The sequence below is a fragment of the Cynara cardunculus genome (assembly GCF_001531365.2).
Source record: "Cynara cardunculus var. scolymus isolate 2C chromosome LG 10, CcrdV1, whole genome shotgun sequence".
NCBI classification, from domain to species: domain Eukaryota; kingdom Viridiplantae; phylum Streptophyta; class Magnoliopsida; order Asterales; family Asteraceae; genus Cynara; species Cynara cardunculus.
The window spans coordinates 20,260,822-20,284,070 of NC_037537.1; the positions used below are offsets into that span (position 1 = coordinate 20,260,822).

A 23,249-nucleotide genomic window follows, 5' to 3' on the forward strand; every position below is an offset into this window, starting at 1 on the left:
TTCATTTACACTAAGGGGTCATTTACCAAACGCTTATCCGAGTAAGCGTTTAACAAGTCACATTACCTTATCGAACGAATGTAATAAGGATCAAGAATCTTATTCGGTAAGAGCGAGACAAGGACCAAGAGTCTTACCTGGTAAGTGAGGGTGACAACTCTTACCACGGTAAACGCTTATCGAGTAAATTGTTGCATATAATATCATTTCGGTGGAGTAAAATCTTACCTGATAGGTAATTGATAATGTTAAATTTTATTGGTAAGCGCTTACTGGGTAAATGTTTGGTAAACGGCTCCTTAAAACAAAGTTATTATAATTCCTTTGACCATTAATTATGATATTTTACAACAATTAAAATACTAAAAAGTTGTTACTAATGGACAACATATTAAAATATGTTGCTGTTTTGGTAGAATGGACTCACAGTTCCAACAAGATTTCATTTTTGAACAAAAATCCGTGATAATCGGGAGGACATTGAGAAATATTCAGAAAAAAACTGTGTATGATGAAAAAAAATTCAGATATATTTTATACTTCACATAAAAATACACAAATTGCATATAATGAGAATTAACAAATACGTTATTATTGTGTACACTTTAACTTTTAAAATTATTGCCTATAATAAGAATAAAATTTTAGGTTTCTGGAAGAATGAATGAGCAGTTACTGTTTGATGACTGTAACCAAACACTGGTTGAATATAAATGACTTAATTATCTCTTTATATATGATTCATAGAACAATTTTGAAAAGACACACCCAAACAAGTCACATGGTATGTTTGAGCATGTTGCAAACATAATAAAGTTTGCAATAATTAGCATGATAATGTTTGACAAATCTTATTTTTATTTTTATTTATGATAAAATTAATTATGTAAAACTGTGGAAATAACCCATAATTAAATCAATTTGTTGTAATTAATTATCTGATTTTCAGATTTGAGTGTCTCGATAATCATTAAAGTAGCGTTTAGTATGTAGACAGGACTAGACAAGACAGAACTGAACAAGACAAAAGGGTAGGACTGGACAAAACAATAGTATGTATGGTGTTTGATACGATTAGGACTGGACGGGACAGAACTAGACAAGCTACCTCCAAAAGTTATTTGATGATTTTAAATATTATATAATAGTTATAATTAACACAAATAAAGTAAATAATTAAAAATTTTAATTTATAAATATTTGTACACAATTTTCATATATATATATATATATATATATATATAATGGTACCAAATTTGAATAAAAAATTTGATAATAATTGATGGTAGTGGTGGTGGTGGAGGTGGTTTTGGTTATAGTGGTGGCCAACGGTATAGTGGCAATGGGCAGTGGTGTTCGGTGGCCAACGATGGTTGTAGAGGTGGCAATGGAATGGACAATGGTGGTTGGTGGTTGACGATGGTTGTGGAGTTCATGAAGGAGGTGGTTGTAGTATGTCAACATGCAATGTTAGTCAACATTAAGGAATGTTTCACTTGTGAAAGAAAAAACAAAAAAAAAAAATGTTATACAAGAATAAAACATGTGAAACAATATGAATCATAACTTAAAAATCAAACTCATTGGATGGTTTTGGTTGATTTCACCGGTTTATTTTTCACATGTGTTATGAAACAATACATGAAATTGATTTTTACGGTTCCTAGCTTTTAACGACTTTCTATTTAATCTGTGGTATGTGTGTGTGTGTGCCCGCACAATCACGTGTCTGTATATGCATTGTTTTTGTATTAGACATAACTGTTTGATACACTAGAGATGTTGTATTTTGCAGTTCTCAAGTTTTATCAAATTATGAGTTCACAAACAAATGTATCGAATAAAAAGTTCAACGATTGATAAACAAACACGTCGATCTATGATTCACCAACTTGTTTGATCACTCCACTTTCTCGGCATTATTTTGAGACGTCGATTCCCTGATATGAATTCTTTTAGTTAGAACTCAAACGTCGTCAATTGATTATAAGAACCACTATTTTCCTTGTCTGAGGAAAATTTACACGATGCAACTCAGTCAAATAATAAATCATTTTACAAGTACTGATATATCATTATCTAGATAACAACATAAGTGACGTCTATGATATTAAATACCTCTTGAATATGTATTTCTTTTTGGTAACCATAGATTTCCGGGACAATTTATGCACACTGATTAATTTCCCGCATGAAGTAATCGCCAGTGAACCTTCATGACAACAGGGGCTTTTGTAGCATTTGGATTTGAACCCAGGGTATATGAATATTTCCACTGCATTCTTTAAGATTTAAGCAGTACGCCATAACCCTAATAGGTACTCTGGTATTGGCATACAAAGGGATAAAGTGTGTATTGTCAAATAATGCATTGTTCATATATAGTAAATAAACGAGCAAAATATTTTTAAATTAAATGAAAAAAATAAAATAATTAAACATAAATCGACTTTATTTTAAAATAAGTGTGTTTAAACAATCAGATATGATTTAAAAAACAATATTATATACGGTCCCTCCAAACTTTTTGGGTTATATCCGGAATTCGTGCACGAAAAAAATATGGCATACCATACTTTGGTTTAAAGTGATATACTAAACAAATAGATTTTCAAATCTTTATTTTGAAAAAATAACTAATATAAAAGATTTTTAAGAAATCAATAAATATTTTTAATATATAATAGAAGACACAAAATCAAAACAAAAAAAAGGCGGTCTTCATTTTGTTTATATAAAATTAATATTTTTAAGAGGCATAACAAAGATCGAGGATCTTACATGGTATATGAAGAAGAAGACTCTTAACCAGTAAGCGTTAATCGGATAAAATGTTTACCAACAATCCATTTTGATGGTCGAGAATTTTACATGATAAGGTAAGTGAGGTGGTGCTCTTGGAGTATGCCCTTATTCGGTAAATGTTTGGTGAACGACTCTTAACTTTGCTAAATGAGGGGTATTTTAGTCTTTTTATCATTTTCCTAATGTTCTTTCAAAAGTAATAAAATAATACATTATATTATAAACTCGGGATCATGTAGGAACTCTAAAATTCATATGAACCAACCATAACCTGGATGAAGTACGTGTTTACCAAACGCTTACGCAGGTAAGTGAAGATTAAGTTATGTTACCTTATCGGATGAATATGTAAAGACCAAAAATCTTACTCGGTAAGAGCGAGACAAGGAGCAAGAGTCTTACCCGGTAAGTGAGAGCGATGACTCTTACCACGGTAAGCGTTTACCGGGTAAACTATTGCATATGATACTGTTTTTGTGAACTAAAATCTTACCCGGTAAGTAAATGATAGTGTTAAATTTTATCGACAAACGCTTACCGAGTAAATGTTTAATAAACGGCCCTTAGTTGATAGACATAGTGATTTTTTTTGGTAAGCAAGCGGAATTTCGATGACAAAGCTGATGGCAAACATGGAGGTTATATGATATTGCTTAACCTTCATTAGATAACTTAATACATCTAAACTATGTTAACATTGATTAACATTAAAATATTTAGGGGGTGTTTGAGATTGCTTAATTGAAACAACTTATGTTTTTGTACAAAAGTCTTTATCAATTTATTATAAGTTATAATGGTTTAACTTTTTCAAAAACTCCTTATTACCGGTTTGACACAGGTATAAACTATTTATCCAAACACTCAAAAGTGCTTAGTACCGGTGCCACACAAGAATAAGTCAATAAGTTGTTTTTATAAGCAATCTCAAACACCCTCTTAACCTTAATATATATTAACATATCATAACAACCTTGAATATTCATGAATATATATATATATATATGATTATTATACAACCCTTTACATTTGTACAACCAATACAACCCAATCTCAACCGTCCATTTAATTTGATGAATATGCGATTTCATAAAGATTTTGATTGTTTTCTAATATAAAGTATTGATCATAATTAATGAACCCTATTCATTTTCCATAAATATTCAAATCATAATAAATGAACTTTCATCATTTCCATAAATATCTCAATTAATTGGGTTGAATTTGTTGTATAAATGAACATGGTTATATTTGAAATATACCCTATATATATATAGTCTTAACATATATTAACATGAAAACATTCTTAACATGCAATTTTAACACACTTTAACTCATGTTACACACATTAATTATGAAAATCTTTTTTTATTAACCTGGATATCCAACCTGCTATGCGAACCGACTAATCCCAGAACGACCACCTGCTTTGCAGATAGCCCGGGCCCTAGAGTCACCGCATTTGAACCTCCATGGCCACAAAGGAGATTTTTATTCCTCCTTGGATTTGAACCTGAGACTTCCTGGTACTTTTGACATTTGAAGCCAAACTCAAACCAATCAGGCACCACTCTTGTGGTTGAAAATCTTAACTCATGTTACACACAAATCTTAACCTCGGCTATAATGTTGCATGAAATGACATTTTATTAGTTTTTCTTAATTTTTATATCCGTATTATCGACGTTGAAATCGTACATGGACCCATAAAAAATGTTTTTATTAGTCACTACCATTGTAGAGTTTTATAGTTGTCTTTAATTTGATAGGTTGACAATAATATAACAAAAAGAAGTTCTTATAGGTCCACTGAATTGGAAATGACCTCATACCTACATCTATTATATTGTTTAAAAGTCATATATATTCATTTTAAAAGAAATTACGTTTTTGAAGGGTGTGATCATATTGTTTTATTGGATGCCACCATTTAGTTTTTGAAATTAAAGTCTTTGGCAATTTGTAATTTTAGAGCTGTTTACTGTTGCTCATTTTGTCTAAAACCCCCGGGTTTGAATCTTACTTTTGTCAAACTTTTAAGCTTTCAGCTTAAATTTTGGTGTTTTTATTTAGCTCTTATGTTGAAATAAAATTACAGCTAAAACTCAAATTTGGGTTGCTTATATGCAGAGATAGAAAATCAAACCAACCAATCTATACAGATATTGTAAAATATTTCTAAAGGTGTTTTTTTTGTTTTTTTTATTAACTCGGATATCCAACCCGCTATCGAGCCGACTAATCCCAAAATGACCACCTGCTTTGCAGATAGGCCGTAGTTACCGCATTTGAACCGCCGTGGTCACAAGGGGATTTTTATTTCTATTGGATTTGAACCTGAGATCTTCTGGTACATTTGACATTTGGAGTCAAGCTCAAATTAATCAGACACCACTCTTATGGTTAAAGATTTGTTTTAATAGTCACTTAAAAAAACGTGCTGACTATTACGAAGATAAATTTGTTTAAAGTGAATAATAGATACGTAATAACTTATCCAATTCAATAAATTTCTTATTTCTTAAAAACCAAGGAAAAATGAAAACAAATAAAACATCAAGCTCGTTAAACAAAGGCAATTTGTTTAGTCAAGTTCTAATTAATCCTAGTCATGTTAAATACACGACAACAACTTATTTTATCCAATTATCTGTTTACCTTTTAATAGTTCTATTAAGAGGTAATATCTGAATCATTAAGAATTGAATATTGTTTGTCAAAAAAAAAAATAAAAAATTATGTCTCTTAATAATTTTAAAACTCTCTAAATGATTTTGTATCCTGTGCCTCTCTTTACCATTTAGCATCCTAATTTCATTGTAAACAATTAACAAATAATTATATTTTATTTTACATTATATCATCAAAACCACTTAATTATTTTAACCATTTAATCATTTTACATCAAATGCTATGCTAAAAAACAAATATAAATGTTTATTATGATTTTAAACCTTTTAAGTTCGCAAATAACGACAGGACGCCTCCAAATCACCCCTCAAATATTTTAAAAATGGACAAAGGTGAAATGGGAGATTATTAATAAGAAAAAATGTGTGCTATTTGGTCCTAAATTTTTGATCCGTTGCCTTTTCGAAAGAACCCTCTCGCAAATCGGTAAAAACCCCAGGGTTGTCTGCAATTCCCCAAATCAAATCCCTCTGCTCACTCTCAGTGAATCAGTCGTTCTTGCTCCTCCGTGATCGGCGACTAGTGACCTCCGTCAACTGTGAAGCTGTGTGAAACTCAGGCGAGGCGGTTAACTCTAGTCATGGTGTTGTTATTACTATGCTGATGTCGCTTCTTATGCTGTTCATTTCTTCTTGCATTTCTTGGTAACATACTAACATTCCGCACTCAGTAATTACATTTGCAATGGAAATTTGTTGAATTATCTCACTCTTTGTTTAGCAAGGAAGGCATAATTTACGAAGTTTTTGGTTTTTATTCTTCAGTAGGTTAGCTTTTGATAGGAATTAAAGCCTGTTCGATTGTTGTTGAGGATTCCTTTAGTTGACTAGGGAATATTGTTTAGGGTTAAGAATGTTTCTTGTCATTCAGATTTGTGACATTTTATCTGGTAATTGCAAACTTTTATTTAGACATGGATTTGGGGAAAATTTGCTTAGCATTTTGCCATCTCTTAGAATTATATTTCTTTTGAACTTTTTAACGTAGTTTTGTTCTTATCTAGATCTGAAACCATGCAGATATGTTTTGTCGTGCTAGATTGGGAGGCTGGTCACATTTGCAAAGCTTAATGCTTGGTATATACAATATATCTGATTCTCTATGGTTTCAATTTATTCCCTATATGTACATGTGGAAGTGATTGAGCTGATATAGCTCTTTGATTTGATTATGAAGTTTTGATAAATCATGAGAGTCATTTCCTTTGTATTGATAACCACGGCAGAGAAGATGTGCCCTAGGTATACGTTAATGATGAGCTTATATGATTATATCTAGGAATAAATAAGATCTTTTGGCATCTACAATCATAAGCAGAGAACAATGCGATGGTCATCGGTTCGATTCCGATAATTGACGTTGGGATTAGTTACTAGTTCAAATTTAGATATCTGTACCCTGTCGAAGTAAAGAACCATGGCATATATGTTTGGAACGGGAATTGAACCCGCGTCTTCTCCTTGGCAAAGAGAAAATTTTCCAGATATTTTTTTAGATTTCGATATCAAAAAATGGTTCGAGAGACAATAACAGTATCTACTCGGACAGTACAGTGGCAGTGTGTTGAATCAGCAGCCGTCAGCACTGGTTTAGCTTACGATGTGTTTGAAAGCCCTCGGCCAAATGAGTATTTCACAAAGAACCGACAATTGGTAATAATGTAACAATTTTGTTTGTAGGAACAAAGAGAAGCAGATTCATATTTTTCCACCACGACGTGCATTTCGTGTCATTGCTCGCCGACCTGCTTCTATTTGTGAAAACTTCATCCTCAATTCTACAAGAATTTTTATCATGGTGGAGAAGATGTATCCTGGGTTTGATAGAGGAGGGTTTTCACTGTAATGATATTGTATCGATCAAAATCCACAGCTACTTGGGATGTGGTTACCAGAACCATGCTGCCCCCATGGCAATATGTGTGTGTGTTAAAATTGTATTTGAGGCATCCCACACGATGCCTATGTTTGACATTCTTCTGAATACATAAACTCCTTATGGGTCTGCTCCAGTCTAAACATATCCTTGGTGCTGCTTGAAATACCACTAAGCACCAACCTTGCATGATTCAACATACCTAAAGAGATCCATCTATTCGTGAGTATGACAACCTCCAATTTTACGCCCAATGCATCTAGAAGTCGTACCTCCCTATTTTTTCTTCTACTCCATTTCTATCTCTGCTCCTTGGCTTATTTGGTGTGATCCTATGTGCATGAACACCATAATTGATGTTGAAATTCGTTTTGTTCATAATACCACTATTTTTAAAGGACCAACTGTAGGTGGGGCTTCTTAAAAGGACTAGCAAAAACATAACATTTGTTACTCTTTGGTACTTGGGACATCATATTGTTTGTGGTACAGTTGTTTGTGTATTGGTTCTTCGGTTGGAATTAGTTTCAAGCTTAGCAGAGAGTACTATAAAAAAGGATGAGGAAATGCAACAAGAGTTCTCACTACTACACTACTTGTTTATCATGCATACTGCATTATTTGTAATCTTGCGGCTGTCCACGTTGTACCAGTGGCTTTGTCTGAGCATTCACTATAACGTTGTTAGTGTGCCTAACACTTGAGCACTCTCTTTTATTGCTGCCTTGCTTAATTAAGTTATCATAAATATGCTAATCAGTATTCTCTGACCTCTTCTTAAAGCAGTGTACATTGGAAGGTTTATGAGCAATTGACTTCATGGTTTTAGAATTCTGAGCACTCAACTCTATGAGCATGGACAAACTGATCCCAGACTGCCCATACCCTGGATGTTTCTTTTGTGTCATGAAAGAAGGGAACCCAAACAAGCGGAGAGCTAGCATCATGAAGTTTTTCCGAGAGCTTCCTTCACAAGATGACGATGGTCAAGTTCTCCCTATAAGCGGTCTTTGGAATACGGCTATGGCACACCCTAATGATCCGGAGTTCATTGAGTTGGGTATATTTGAATGCATGGCAGCACTCATATGGAAGGGCTTGAAAAATCGCCGCTGGTTGTCTCATGATCAGAATATCTATATCCCTTATTATGCTGCACATATAATTGGATCCTACACCATGAACATGGAAGATTTTGCTGAAACTGCCATCAATGCTGGGGTAATCCCTCCTTTGGTTGAACTTCTAAGGGGTAGGTTGACTTGGGTTGAACAGAGAGTTGCTGTACGAGCTCTAGGGCACTTAGCTACATATGCAAGTACTTTCCCTGCTGTAGCAAATCATGGAGAGATCCTTGAGCTTTGTATCCAATTAGCAATGAGTTCCCTTGAGATTGTCTACTCTCACTTTTATCAGAACGCTGACAGAAGACTTAGTTATCATTGTGATCTTCTTACACGTGGTATGGGTGGTGTAGAGATGGAATCGAGGAAAGCTGAGGAATGGGCTAGTCAATTACAGTGCTGGTCTCTTCAACTTATAAATTGTTTTGCCTTTAAGCCTGAGTTTCTTTCTACAATATGCAAACCAGAATTTCTTGTAAAACTTCCTGGTATGTGGGGTGGACTCGTGAATGAAAATTCACCAGCGGGTATTGGCTTACTAAGAACAATCTGTCATCATAAGTTTGGAAGAGGACCGGTTAGCAGCTGCCCTGGTGTAATCGAGGCACTATGTAATATTGCACGCTCATCGGATGACTGGCAATACATGGCTATTGATTGTCTTCTATGGTTGCTCCAAGACCCTAATACGTTCCATAAGGTAATATCTAATACACTGAAAAAAGTCCATTGAATAAATAATTTTTTTCTCAATACACTAGATTCTGGTAGAGGCTAAGTGGTTGGGTGGATAATCTCTAAAGAGCTATACATACAAACTTTGAATTTTCTATCCCACATATAACATTGTGCATAACAGATAAGTGATAACAGTCATGATCCACACCCATAGAACATCACGAAAAAAATGTCATGGTTTTGATATATCAATTGCTGTTAAGTAGTATTGACGAGGAAATGAAATGATAACAAGTGCAAGCAATTGGAAGAAATGTACAAAATTAGGAGAGCATGCCTGCTTGCTAAATGGCTTGGATAAAGTCAGAAACCCTAATAGAATTGGACAATTAGATTTCTGCAGTAATCTGGTAATGGGAACTCCTACACAGTACACATTTGCTCATGCTGTTTTCAAATTGATTGTTATCATTCTTGAAATAAAGTTCCCTTGTCACATTAGATCAATGTAGACTTCAAGTGTGCTGTACTGTATTAAAAAAAGGGTGGACGCCACCCGCTGAGGTGTATTAGTCAATCATGCAATATGTAATGATCATTCTATCAGAATTAGATCAGAAGAAAGTGATAGATCTCACGTTGGGACTCAGTTATAGAAGCACCAGTGATGACTCATGGTCTAAATTTGCTTTCTATGTATTTGTTACTGTTGCCTATAGAGATTTGCTTAAGGATAAAACACCACATTGTTCTGTCAGGCAGGACCATGAAAGTCACTTTCAGCCATTATCACTAAAGGTGGCAATTTAGTCCATTGACTGCTCTAAACAATCAAATAACATTCTCTGACTTTTAGGATGGGTCCTAGTGATAACACCCTTACCAAAAAAACCTACAAGGATTGAGCTGGGCTCTTGGTTCATGATGAGGTGTAAGACTCTATGTTCATCCTAAGGCTTTCCTTGGCCTGCTGATATGAGATGATACTATGATATGATATTGTACTATTGGACCTCGTTTCCACACTTTTGGTGATCTTACACCATCTTGATGTGTAAGTTACCTTATGATTTGCTGATTGGGTGTATGTTTTCACCTATGGTCTTTGTTTTTAAAGAAGGTTTTTCTGTCTCTAGATGGACTTGTATTTGCTAAACAAAGTATAATTTAGATTTATGATCTTAGTGTGGGATTCTAGGAATTTTGGAAGATAAATCAGTTAACACAATCGAGAGTTAACCAGAGAATTGGGAGAGGTTTGTTGGGAAGCTCAACAACCACAGTGTCATTTGCCCTGCAATTGACTGCTTTGTGTGTTACTTCGTGTCTGCTTCTGTCCTCCATGCTGATCATTGGGATGCTGTTCTCTGTTGCTCAAGGTATACCAAGGTGCTCTAGGACAAGGTCTTATGTACTGATATAGGAGACACCATAGAGCGGGAGGCTTCACACACGTAATCGGGGTTGAGGTTTATCAAAAACAGACCACTAGGGTGCTCGGTTGCCTTGGATCTACATATACCGTGGTTTTGTATATACTAACCTCCTGTGATGGATGGCCAAGCAGATAAAAAAGCTATTTCCCATTCCAGTTTAGAGTTGCTGTGTCGTGGGGCATGATAAATGTTCTTCCAAAGTTATATAGACTAGACTGCTTGTGTATGAGTTAAAGGTTTCTGGAATATGTTTCTTTTAATGTTACAGTTAGGCCGTCGTGTAATGGCGAAGAACCGGGGTTTCCATAACCTCAACAAAGTAGACTGATTTTCTATCTAAGGAGTTAGTGGTTTTGGGTACTACTAGTGAGCCTCCATTGGTCTAATCTGTTCATCACTTACCAGCTTGCCGTCAATTTAACAAAGCCTCTTAGAAAAGGCCCAAGTGACTTTTGAAAATAAACTGGAATAAACTGAAATGACGAATTTTTCTGTATGGTATGTACACGGCAATATACAATTATATACACAAACTAGGCTCAAATTCAATCCCCTTGAATCAAATCCCTGATAATTCTAATAAATATGTACTTTTATATTCCCTTAACCTTTTCATGGACAAAATGGCAATGATCTTGATATTTTTGTAAGTGCATTCTCACATGATGTATCAAGCATCCATGTGGGTTTCTCGAATCAGACAAATTGACATCATATTGTAAGCATGTTTAAAGTGGTGGTGACCATGCTTATGTCATTTAGTAAAGTGCCAGTGACGTTATTTGCAGTCTGCTAGCACCATCTATTATGCCAAATTTGCTCTATTGTGATCTCATCTTTAGGGCATGGATACACACACACAGTGAGACAGACAACACATCACACTGTTCATCTTTTAAATGGCTAGATATAAAGACATATTTGTAGTTCTTTTGATGGTGAAAATTAACCGTAAATGTTAACATATAATATTCCCATGTGCATAGATCAGTGACATGTAAGAGTCTGACATTGTATCATTCTGCTCCAAGGCTTTAGCTTGAGTGATTGCTCTGTTTTGCAAATTTGAAATTGGCTATGCTTTGTTTTTAGTGAGATTTAACTTGTAGGCTTGGATTGAATTTGTTCATGACAAAACATTTATCAGTATAACTAATTCTGTATGTCTTTGTATTGGATTCAAAAAAATTTGCCCTCCTTCCACGTGTAGAGAGAGCTGGAGTTAGGCCTTTGTATGACGGATTGAGTGGTGTGGCTGAGCCAGAGTGGCTCAGCAGTCGGCCTATCTTTCCGGCCGCACGCATAAAGGCAGAACTCATCAACTCAAGAAGAGAGAAGCCCCCTCTCAAGTTTAGGTTGTGAATGTTTCCCAATGTTACTGTATATTGCTGTGTTCAAAGAGTTTGTTGTCACAATTATCTGCTTGACATCATCAACTATTAAAATTGTTAAATCAATATTTTCACATTGATATTGAAGTTTGACTATTGTCAAGTAGGCAAAAGACTTGCTGGTTTTGATCGAACATAGATGTCTTTGTTATAGTTTCCTTTGAAGGCTGTCAAATTTTAAACTGAGCTGAACAGGAGGTTCTGCCAAGTATAGTGATGCTGATTAACAGAGATAGAAAAAACGAATATACAAGGGATAGCGATTGGTAAGGAATGAAAAAAGGTGACTACTTGTATGACGATGTCTTTGGCAAGTGAGGTAATAATTGAAGTCTAGGACCAAACCAGAGTCTAGTTCCAACTCAGCTACCTTCTCAAGTACTAACATGAATGATTTCTGCCTGCATATCTTCTATTATCATACAGGACTAATTTCTTTAACCCTGGGCCTGTACCAAGTTGGAGTAATTTGGTTCTGCAAGCATTTGATTTGTAACTCATGATAAACGTTCTGATGTAAAGTGTAATAATCTGTTATGTAGGTAATAGAGAAGGCAGCACCTGCAGTTCTGGACCTAGCAGAGATCTCAACTCTTGGGGATCATAAGAAGCTTGGAGATTCCATCCTCAATGTTCTCCAGGAATGCATTCAATCACATGGGACAGGTCGCAACTCTGTCAGTAATCGAACAAAAGAAGATGTTGAAGAAATATTGCATTCAAGGGAGAGATTCAAATGGGAAAAGAGTATGCCTAAAGAGGATCTCCATATTAAACAAGCTGCAGCGTTGGTTGTAAAACTGGAAGGCAATTCCCTATTTTCATCAGGAAATATCTCGGGAGCAGCATCAAAGTACTCAGAGGCACTAGCATTGTGCCCGGTAAGATCTAAGAAAGAGAGAGTTGTGTTGTACARCAATCGTGCCCAGTGTWATCTTTTGTTGCAACAACCATTGGGTGCTATAAGTGATGCTACTCGTGCTCTTTGTCTTCATWRCCCGGTTAATCGACATGCCAAAAGCCTCTGGAGAAGAGCACAGGCTTATGATATGCTTGGTCTAGCTAAAGAGAGCTTGTTGGATGCTATTCTGTTCATAAACGAGTGCTCTCAATCAACAGATCCTGATTTGTCTTCTAGACAGAACAAAGTCCCCGATTATGCAGAGCGGTTGGTTAAGAAGCAGATGCGTGCTGCTTGGTTGTTTAGGGAAGCTGCTATTAAACATGGGGGCATCGATTGTGAGGCGGATGTTGGCGATGTCTATGGGCAAGGAAGTGATGACTCTGAATGGGAGACTGCCAGTGAAAGTGATGTAGGAAATGATGCCAGAAAAGAGATGAGCAACAATGATGGTGAATGGATAAATGATGAGGGAATTACAGACAAGAATGACAAACATGCTACAAGAGGTACTGCCTCTTGGATCTCTTATGCTTGTTAACGTACTTCAACACTTTAACCTATATGCTGGTGTACACTGATACGAACTGATGAAATTGAATGAAAAGAATGAAAGCAAAATCACTCCAATGGCATTCGAGAGGCCATGGTCTCTCCCAAAGCAAAGCTCAAATCACAATTGACATGAAAAACAGGATGCCCAACAGAAAGTGCACCCCCACCCAACAAAAGGAATTCCTGCACATTATTGAAAAAGTAAAAACCCAAAACAACCCCTGGGCCTTATTCTATACAGCACCTATTAGAATAAAAGAAAAAACCCAACTCATTTGTTTCTTCTTTTGTACGTGAACCTTAATAGAGGTGTACCAATACTTCCCCCCAAAGAAAGCACCTTGTGCTCAAGGTGCTTATCAGGAAACCGCTGCAGCAGTGGGTCCAATAGTTCCCAAGAAGATTCAAAATCTGATAAACCCTTCCTTTTAACTAAGACTTCCAACTGCCTTGGATCCCCATTTGGCACTAAACGCACATCCATCAAGTCCTCCGGTTCTGCTTGTACACACCATGTCATCCGAAATTTGCGAGGGAATGTCTTTTGTAGACACACAACTTCCCATAGCTAGCCTCAGTTGCGATATGTGAAAAACTGGGTGGATTTTTACTCCATCGACAATAACTTCTTCAATTCTGCAAAAGCACACTGTGCCGCATCTGTCCATTGAAAGTGGTTCTTTTTGAGCAAATCCGTGAGGAGCGGCCACCATTCCATACCCTCTTATAAACTTCCGATAATAACCAGACAGGCCCAAAAATCCCCGTAACTTTGTGACCGTCGTGGGGGCTTTCCAATCAACTATGGCTTTGATTTTGGAGACATCAACCTCCACTCCCTCACCCGAAATAACGTGGCCCAAATAACCTAGCTTATCCCGACCGAACTCGCACTTCTTTCTGTTAGCGTAAAGGTTATGTTGAAATAAAATGTCCAGATCCACTCTAAGGTGTTCTATATGTTCATCAATGGATTTGCTATAAACCAAGATGTTGTCGAAAAACACCAAAATGTGGTTGGTGCGTTGACCAACCTGAAAGGCATTACAAGAAATTCATAATGCCCTTGATGAGTACGAGACGCCGTCTTCTGAACCTCTCCTTCTTCCAATCTGATTTGGTAATAACCGGATTTCAAATCCAGTTTCGAGAATACCCGGGCATCATGGAGCTCGTCCAACAGCTCATCTATGACGGGAATGGGAACTTATCGACCACCGTGGCTTTATTTAATGCTCTGTAATCTATACAAAACCTCCATCTTCCGTCTTTTTTTTTTTCATCAGCAGAACTGGACTCGAAAAAGGGCTCGAGCTAGGCCGAATAACCCCCGCATCCAACATTTCTTTTACCAACTTCTCGATCTCATCCTTTTGGTAGTGGGGATATCTATACGGGCGTACATTCACAGGTTTTGTTCCCTCCTTTAAGATAATCCCATGTTCTCTTCCACGAATCGGAGGTAGACCTTGAGGCATGTCAAAGACTCGATCAAACTCCTTCAATAATGACTCTAGCACCGAATCTTCTTCTTTTCCCGCCTCATCTCCAGCTTCACACGATCCTAACTCCACCAAAACACCATGTCCTTCCTGGATCACTTTTCCCATGGTTTTAGGTGACACTTTGGATCTGCCCAAAGTCGGATCTCCTTTCAACGACACCGATTTACCACCGATTGTGAATTTCATGATTTGATGCTTCCAATTTATGTAAATGGCCCCGAGTGACTCTAACCATTGCATCCCCAATATCACATCACTATTTCCCAATTGTATGGGTAAGAAATCTTCTACAATGTCCAGTCCTTGTATCATGAGTGTCACGTGCCTGCAAAAGCCTTCCCCTTGTAACGCTTTCCCCGTTCCCGTCGTGATCGTATACTCTCTCGTCTTCTCTATTTTCAAATTCAGTTTCCCAGCCACATCTTTTGAAATAAAATTGTGCGTGGCCCCACTGTTGATGAAGAATATCACTTTTTGCTCATCAACGATCCCCTCCATTTTCATTGTTTTAGGATTTGTTAATCCTACCACGGAATTCAGATGTACTTCCACCTTCTTACCTAAGTTGACAACATCAACCGTATTCAGAGAAATCTCATCAGTTTTGGATCCTTCCTCCTCATTTGTGTCTTCCTGTACGAGAATCACACTTAACGCCTTCTTACACCTGTGCCCTGGCGAATACTTCTCATCGCAACGATACCAGAGGCCCAGTGCTCGTTTTTGTTGGACTTTCTGGTCAGACAATCTTCTAAACTCGGATCCTGATCTTGCTGACGAATTGGACGACGCTACCGATTGAGTAGACGTGTTACGAGCCTCCGATCCCACACTCGAGCTCTTCCTATTAGAGATTGGAATTCGATCCCTGCTCAACAATTTATTCTTAACCTCAATCTTCGATGCCATCTCCATCGCATCACTTAATGATATTGGATTCATCAAGTGAACCTCCGCTTTGATCACGTTTTCTAAACCATTAATGAACTCGTTTAAGAAAACCTCCTCTGATATTCCATCTAGTGGAGCAGCGAACCCACAAATTTGCGACGATACTCGTCGATGGTTCCCTCCTGCTTAATCGCCAGAAATTGCTCACATAATGATCCAGCCGCCAGCGATCTGAATTGACTCAGCATCATACGCTCCAAATCTTCCCACCTGGTGATCGGGTGTCACTTGTGTTCCCACTGGAACCATCTTAGGGCATCTCCTTCGAAGGCAATAAACGACATCTATTTGTTCTTCCTGATTCAAACGATTCAACGAAAAGTATCGTTCGGCTCTGAGAATCCATCCGTCTGGATCAGTCCCATCGAACGCAGGTATCTCGAGTTTTCTTCCTTTCACGGATAAAAAACAATTATGATCATATCCTTCCTTCTCCTTTCTCCCACTCGATCCCGACGAATCCTCACCCTCGGAAATTGGACTTGAATTCAACTTACTTGTTGCCTCGTCCTGTTGCTTCAGAATTTTCTCCATCTGCTCGATAATCGTCCGCATCCCCTTTTCTATTGATCTGACGCTGCTCTCCAAATCCTCCACTCTTGTCGCTACACTACGGGTCCCCATATCAGAAATGTTGCTGCTCTGATACCAATTTGGTTTACACTAATACAAACTGATGGAATTGGATTAAAAGAATGAAAGCAAAATCACTCCAATGGCATTCGAGAGGCCATGGTCTCTCCCAGAGCAAAGCTCAAATTACAATTGATATGAAAAACAGAATGCCCAACAGTAAGTGCACCCCCACCCAACAAAAGGAATCCCCGCACATTATTGAAAAAGTAAAAACCCAAAACAGCCCCCGGGCCTTATTCTAAACAGCACCTACTAGAATAAAAGAAAAGCCCAACTCATTTGTTTCTTCTTTTGTACGTGAACCTTAACGGAGGTGTACCATATGCCAGATGTCAATCTTGCTCAATGGAAAACTGTGTAACAATCGATTATATCGAACTTTCACTAGTAAAGCATAAAACTATATCTAAAAAAAGTCTAAAATGTAAATGTTACGCTATGTTTCTAATACAGAATGCCGAAATATAGAGATAGGAGACCATGGATTTTGTTGCTATACTTGATATCAAGTTCAAATATCATCCTCATATTCGTTAATACAATAAGGGATGAGGTGAGGCCTGCAACTTGTAAATAGTTAATACAATAAGGGATATTCGGTGAATACATCTGTACATACCACTTGGGCTACACAGCCCGTCTAGGGGTCTATGCTGGAAAATAACTGAAGACAACTTATTCCAACACTCTTTATATATGTTGTTCATTACAGAACGTACAAGCTTCAATTGCAATAGGAGAAATAAAGGTGAGTGAAAAAGATTAGTGAGCGTAGCTACTAGACGTTGCCACATAAAATGTTATGTTAGTGCAATGACAAAAGTATACACACTGTTTATGATATCGATACTAGAATAAAAAATACTTGGCATCAACAAGAAGTGTTGGTCACACATGGGGTAAATGTCAATTAATTCTTCACATGTATAATCTTGAGTTTTTCCACTATCAACCCTAGAGACTATGATGGCAGCGCCCAAGACAGAAACACCTGTGTCCTGACCATTAATGCCTCCAGAAGATGGGCAATTCATATGGCAAATGTCAAGAAGTATATCACATGGGTAAACATCAATTGATTTTTCAACATATAGTCCTGAGCTGGTATTAACCATCGCTTTGCGTTTGAACTCCGTAGATTCAATAAGTGAACACCAATAGTAACCGACAAATGTAGAACCTGTGTATCACAAGGATAACACACACACACAAAGCAATGATGTCATGCAATTTGTCAAACCCTCTTATGCTAACCTTCCTTCTTGCCTGTGAACTTTTTTCCCCGATCACTCATTCAGTGACTGCTCTAGGGCCACTTATTTGGTCATTTTGAACTGGTTGTCTCATAGTTAACCTAAATAGAAAATGAGAATGGGAATAAATATATATATATACATATATACACACACACACACAGAGAGGTAGTACTAAACAAATTAGGAAGTGCAAAGTTGGAAACTGTACTTAGGTGGCACAGCCTGCAGCTGCCATCATTGAGAGAGAACCAATACTACGCTACTTAATTGATATAATAATTATTATTGTTAGATGGTGATTGATTATTCCAGGAGGTACATCAAGTCCTGCAAATGTGCAAACTAGGTGCGTTATAACATATTAGTTACGGTTCTTTCTTTTGGTTCCATTTTTGGATTACCCCAACAGGTTTGGGATAGGATGTTTGCTGCATTACCATTATGATCTAAAAATATATGAACTGTAGATCTAAAAATTGTGGGTTTATTCAAAATATATAAATCTGCTGTTCAGTTATTAACCCACTTTCTCTATTCTCACTTTAATTATGAATCCCTTTAGTCTTTCAAATTTCAATATTAGAACTGTAGATCTAAAAAATGTGGGTTTATACAAAATATGTGCTCTCTTGTTGAATTATTAACACACTTTCTGTATTCTCACTTTAATTATGAACCCCTTTAATCTTCGTCTATAAGTCAACTGACATAAGGCATATCGAACTATTTTAAGGTAGCAATCAGATCAAGTGTTGGTTGGATGCATTTTCTGTATACTTCTTTTTGTAACCATGGGTGTCCGGGCCAGCTTGCGCACCTCGACTAATCCCAGGGACCTGAAAATAATAGCCAGGAAAATCTCCAGTGGCCCTGAGGATACTCAAAGTTGATCTATGAGGAGCCCCAAGGCATAGGCTTAATTTGTCTGTTGAGCTGACCCTCAAGGCTCATACTTATATACACCGACTTGTAGGCAGTCTCCTGAAAGGAGATCTATTTTAGGCTCAAAAACGTTATTCATTATGCACTGACGATCTTTTCAAAATCATTTCATATTGCAAGATTAATATCATAATATGAGCAACAATGCCCTTTTTTAGCCACTAATGGAGTTTACTCCTTTCATGTTATCAATGCAGCATCATGTTGTGCACATCGACACAACTAGTTACATTGACATTTGTAATTTGTTGCAGAAATGAAACGTTGATCCAACGTGCAACTCGTAGAAGATGAAAACATGATAGTAATGGTCAAGACAAGCCGTAGAAAGAGAACCAAGCGGATTTTCATCTTTTCAACACTTGTGCCCGCCAGTCTTTGAGGTCCCTGCAAAGGCAGATGACCCCGTTGCTTCGCTTGCTTATATTGTGTTTGTATTTTCCTCTTCGCATATTTCGTGTTTAAATATGATTGCAATTTCAAACGATTGTACATTATTATAATTATTTCTTCCTGTAGTTTTGGTGTGCATCTTTGTTTTGAGTGATTTACGATGTATAGACCCTCGGGGACTTTTGAGTAATAATAGTTTTTAACATATTCGTGCACTCTTGAGTAGTTATAGTCTTACAACATGATATTCATGGTCTAAAACTCAAAATTATGATGTGATTTGCAGGGTGGAGACAAGGAGAATCATCTTTCTTGGCATTGCCACAAGTTGACATCTTTCCTCCTTTCTAATGGGTTTCTGCCTTCAATTTTCGCAAATTATATCGCAACTTTTTGCACAAAAAAGTTGGGAAATTTTTAGGTTGGATTTAATTGATTGATAATTTGTGATATTGATTTGTAAAAATAACAAAGTTAGAGGGGGTTTTGGAAAACATTTTGAATCTCTGAGAACCAAACAAAGGGGCTATTTGACAGTTGCTAAATGGTTTGGTACAAAATGATTAAGAGACTCTCATGAGATAGTGCAAAATGAAATATAATTATTTGGTAATTATTTAAAACGAAATTAGGGCGCTAAATGGTTAAGAGAGGTCCAAGATACAAAATCATTCAGAGAGTTTTAGAACCAATAAGAGATAGACTTTTTTTTACCAAATAAGATTCATCTTGTAACGATTCAGAGACTGCTCCTTAATGGAACTATTAAGAGGTAAACAAACAACCCTGAAGAGTTGGTGACTTGCGATCATGTGCATCAATAACCTACGGGTGTTCCCTGATCATAAATGACATGTTCACGTTATGAGTGGCATATAAGAGAACATCGTTGCTCATATCAAATCTGGAGACGATGATCTTGGAAATCATACCATTCCGTTTAATGGAGAATATGAATGGGATTTTTATAATAGGTTTGATGGTAAGACTCTTTTCTACCGCTACTTCCGGTGGGGTTCCAAATATAAAGAATTAGCTTTGTTTGATATGAAGATTACAGCTATATGTACGGTATCCACATTTACTAATTTAGATTGTTATTGGTCCAAACGACAACTGGATTTTATGTAGTGCAAGTAATAAATCATTAGGTGATCAAAGTTGGGCGTTTATAAAAAATTGGGGTCGAAATTAGTTTTGATCAATGTATTTTCTTTGTCATGCAAAACATGATATCAACATTTTAATAAATCTTGATGTATCAACATGACAATGACATTTGGATATAATGTTTATTTATCATGCGAGAAATAGACGATTTTACATAAAAGTTCGGTTTTACAACGTACTTTGATGCACTTAAATGTATATAAGCATCCTACTAAAAAAATGATCTTAAAATTATGTGATATTTACATATTTACTTATGTATAATGTTTATGTTTAGACTGTTAATGTGTTTTTTTAGGTCATGCCAAGGTGATCTTTATCTCTGATTATAGTATCACGTGATATGGGTTTTATTCGCTTTTTTATAAAATAGTGGTGTTTTCGTATGAACTCACCCCTGATAAACAATGTGCTTAACGGTTAGTGGGAGTAGAGACTCTATTCCCGCTATATGTAAGAAATTCTGTGGGTATAATATGAACTAGAGGTGGAAAAGTGGGTCAGACAACCGTTGCCTAGTGAGTCCGAATCTCGGTTGAAATTTCATGGACAAAGCCTTGAAAGCCTAAAAACCTGACCTCGAGAAGCCCGATCCTGAAAAAGAATATGATTTTGCTCACTAAGAACAAACTTTAAAGGCCCAGTCCATTCCCGAAAAAGCTCGATCTTTGTCCATCTTTAAGACTAAGTATATATTATATATCCAAAATATAAAATGAAACATTAAAATCAAGATGTATCTTGTTGCATTGTGCGAGTACTCTTTTAGTTTAATTAATAAGCATCTGATAATAAAGGATCAACATGTGTATATACTTTTTGATCAACTATCGGTGGATCAAACAAGTCGAATATGACTAGTGAGACTGCTATGAAATATTTACTCATGAGTGGGGCAAGCTCTTCTATTCTGGTTCATGGTTTCTCATGGCTAAATGGTTCATCTGGGGGAGAGATCGAGCTTCAAGAAATAGTGAATGGAAATGGAGCATTTTCGCATAGAAGATGTAAAACAAATTTTAGGCATTCTAGAAAAAAAATTAACCCCTCACGTACGAAATTATAGAAGATCCCTTTTAAGATCAAACAATTCCATCGAATTGAGTATGATTAACCGAGCATTCTCTCTAAAGAAAAGAGGTTATACATAGAATTCTCATTTTCTAATTTAGCTGGGATTTCCAGAAGAAAATGCCATTCGTTTGATGAGAAATAAAAAGGAATATCACTCGGAACGCTTTTTAAAGGATTACATGGTACGATTAGATCAAATAAGCACTTCTGGAATAAATATTCAGCCGCTTGTGAACCTTCGGGTACTGTTTTATTCAATGTTTGTTCAATTACTACGAGATGGGATGGGACTGGACAGAACAACCTCTTATTTATATATAAAAATCATGAAACATCAACTTGCCAATTTGCCTAAATCTTACCTGTTTCAAATAGTTCTCCTTCAGCATCACTTCTTCAAACTGCAAAATAAATCCAAAAAAATCAATGTTTAAACTGAACATTTACGATCTTTGTACTCATTCAAATTCTATTGAGTGATTCATCCGGGTAACAACAGATCCACCGAAAGCTTTTGAACGACTGATCATCTTGATTTATATAGGGATTTCCATGATATATCAAAGTCCTCGAGTCTGCTAAGTTATCTTTACAGTTCATATTTTATTTTAAGTTCAAATTAGATCTTAAAAGTTCCAATCAAAACACTTCTTGAACCGGACAACAAAAATATATAAATTTGTTATACAAAACTCATCTTGAATCAAAAACCGTTATTCTAAATCAAAAAATTTAAAAAACAAATCAAATATGTTGTACAGATGAAAGATGATAAAAGGAACATCTCGATGTTGACTGAGTTTCTTGATCTTCACATATATTATGCGCGAGAGATTTCGGTTGAGATGGTGCGCAAGAGATCTCGACCCCTTACTTTTTTCATAATTCTAGTTTATGCTTTTTAGTTTATTCAGATATAAGAATTGGATTGTATTGTGTCATTCGGCATATGTAATTCCTAAATCAAATTTCATAAAACCGGGACAATTGTCTCCACGCGTCTTACAAACTTTAAAAGGTCCTATTGTTAGTTCTTTACAAAACCATGGTAGAAATTTAAAACTGCCATGTACAAGTCACAATGCCCCCAAACGAGAAGCAAGATCAGTGAACATGTCTTCGCTGCATGGAATAGTGAGGCCACCCATTCGATGGTTGTACCCAAATTCTTCCTCTGCCTGATATAATAATTCTTGAAATGCAGGTTGGCTTAACAATGATACTGGAACCACAAATCTCTTCTTCTCTTGTTTCCCAACATAAACAGCAAAATAACCTTTAGGGATGGCCATGTATGTATTGCTGCTTCCATTTGACAATGATCGTCGGAGAATTTGTTTTGCTTGAATGATCCGAGGCATAAGAATGGCCATTTTTCTAAGGAGGGCACCTTCTGCTTTGTCGTAAAGACTGATGAAGGAAGAAAGAGCTCAAACTAATCCTTGGTGTTGTATGTTGTTGTTGTTGTGGTTGTGGTTATGCATATGGAATGGTTTATATAACCAACCGATATGCGGAGAGGTAGACCAGAGCTCATGCAATATCACATGGTTTTGTCTTCCAACACCATGGTCCCATGCATGAGGCTTATATCCATCAATGGCTGAATGGTATCTACAAATGACTAGTTAGCCGTATACCCCTCTACCAATCAGACCTTTAATTTGACCAAAATCGTCAAGACAAAACCATGTGATCTTGCAATTAATTATATCCATATACATGACACATCATCGGTGATCTTATTCTTGACAAGAAATGTGGTTATTTGATGCAAGTTGGAAGACACAACCACATGATATTGCAATTCTGTCTCGGTCCCTCCATCTGCCATTTAATTTCCCTTTTATCACCAATCCTACATTT

At 36.5% G+C, this 23,249-nt stretch overlaps 2 protein-coding genes across 5 annotated transcripts; one reads left to right on the forward strand and one right to left on the reverse strand.

Moving 5' to 3' along the window:
- The first annotated feature begins 5,909 nt into the window (after positions 1–5,909).
- Positions 5,910–19,341, forward strand: LOC112519216. Of its 4 annotated transcripts, none has more exons than XM_025127215.1 (5): positions 5,910–6,140; positions 6,516–6,572; positions 8,155–9,195; positions 12,543–13,410; positions 19,001–19,341. In XM_025127215.1, the coding sequence occupies exons 3-5, from the start codon at positions 8,221–8,223 to the stop codon at positions 19,012–19,014; spliced, it is 1,857 nt and encodes a 618-aa protein (XP_024982983.1). In that variant the 5' UTR covers positions 5,910–6,140; positions 6,516–6,572; positions 8,155–8,220; the 3' UTR covers positions 19,015–19,341. The 4 variants fall into 4 exon arrangements, with proteins under 4 accessions (XP_024982983.1, XP_024982982.1, XP_024982985.1 ...); XM_025127214.1 differs by having other exon boundaries at positions 8,158–9,195; XM_025127217.1 differs by lacking the exon at positions 6,516–6,572.
- A 2,997-nt stretch (positions 19,342–22,338) lies between these two features.
- LOC112519170 (auxin-responsive protein SAUR21-like) lies at positions 22,339–22,845 on the reverse strand. Its single transcript, XM_025127167.1, has one exon. The coding sequence runs from the start codon at positions 22,754–22,756 to the stop codon at positions 22,460–22,462; it is 297 nt and encodes a 98-aa protein (XP_024982935.1). The 5' UTR covers positions 22,757–22,845; the 3' UTR covers positions 22,339–22,459.
- Between the last annotated feature and the right edge of the window lie 404 nt (positions 22,846–23,249).

Bases quoted from the DNA above. Each gene is read 5' to 3' on its own strand.
- LOC112519170 (XM_025127167.1), bottom strand. From the start codon at position 22,756: ATGGCCATTCTTATGCCTCGGATCATTCAAGCAAAACAAATTCTCCGA.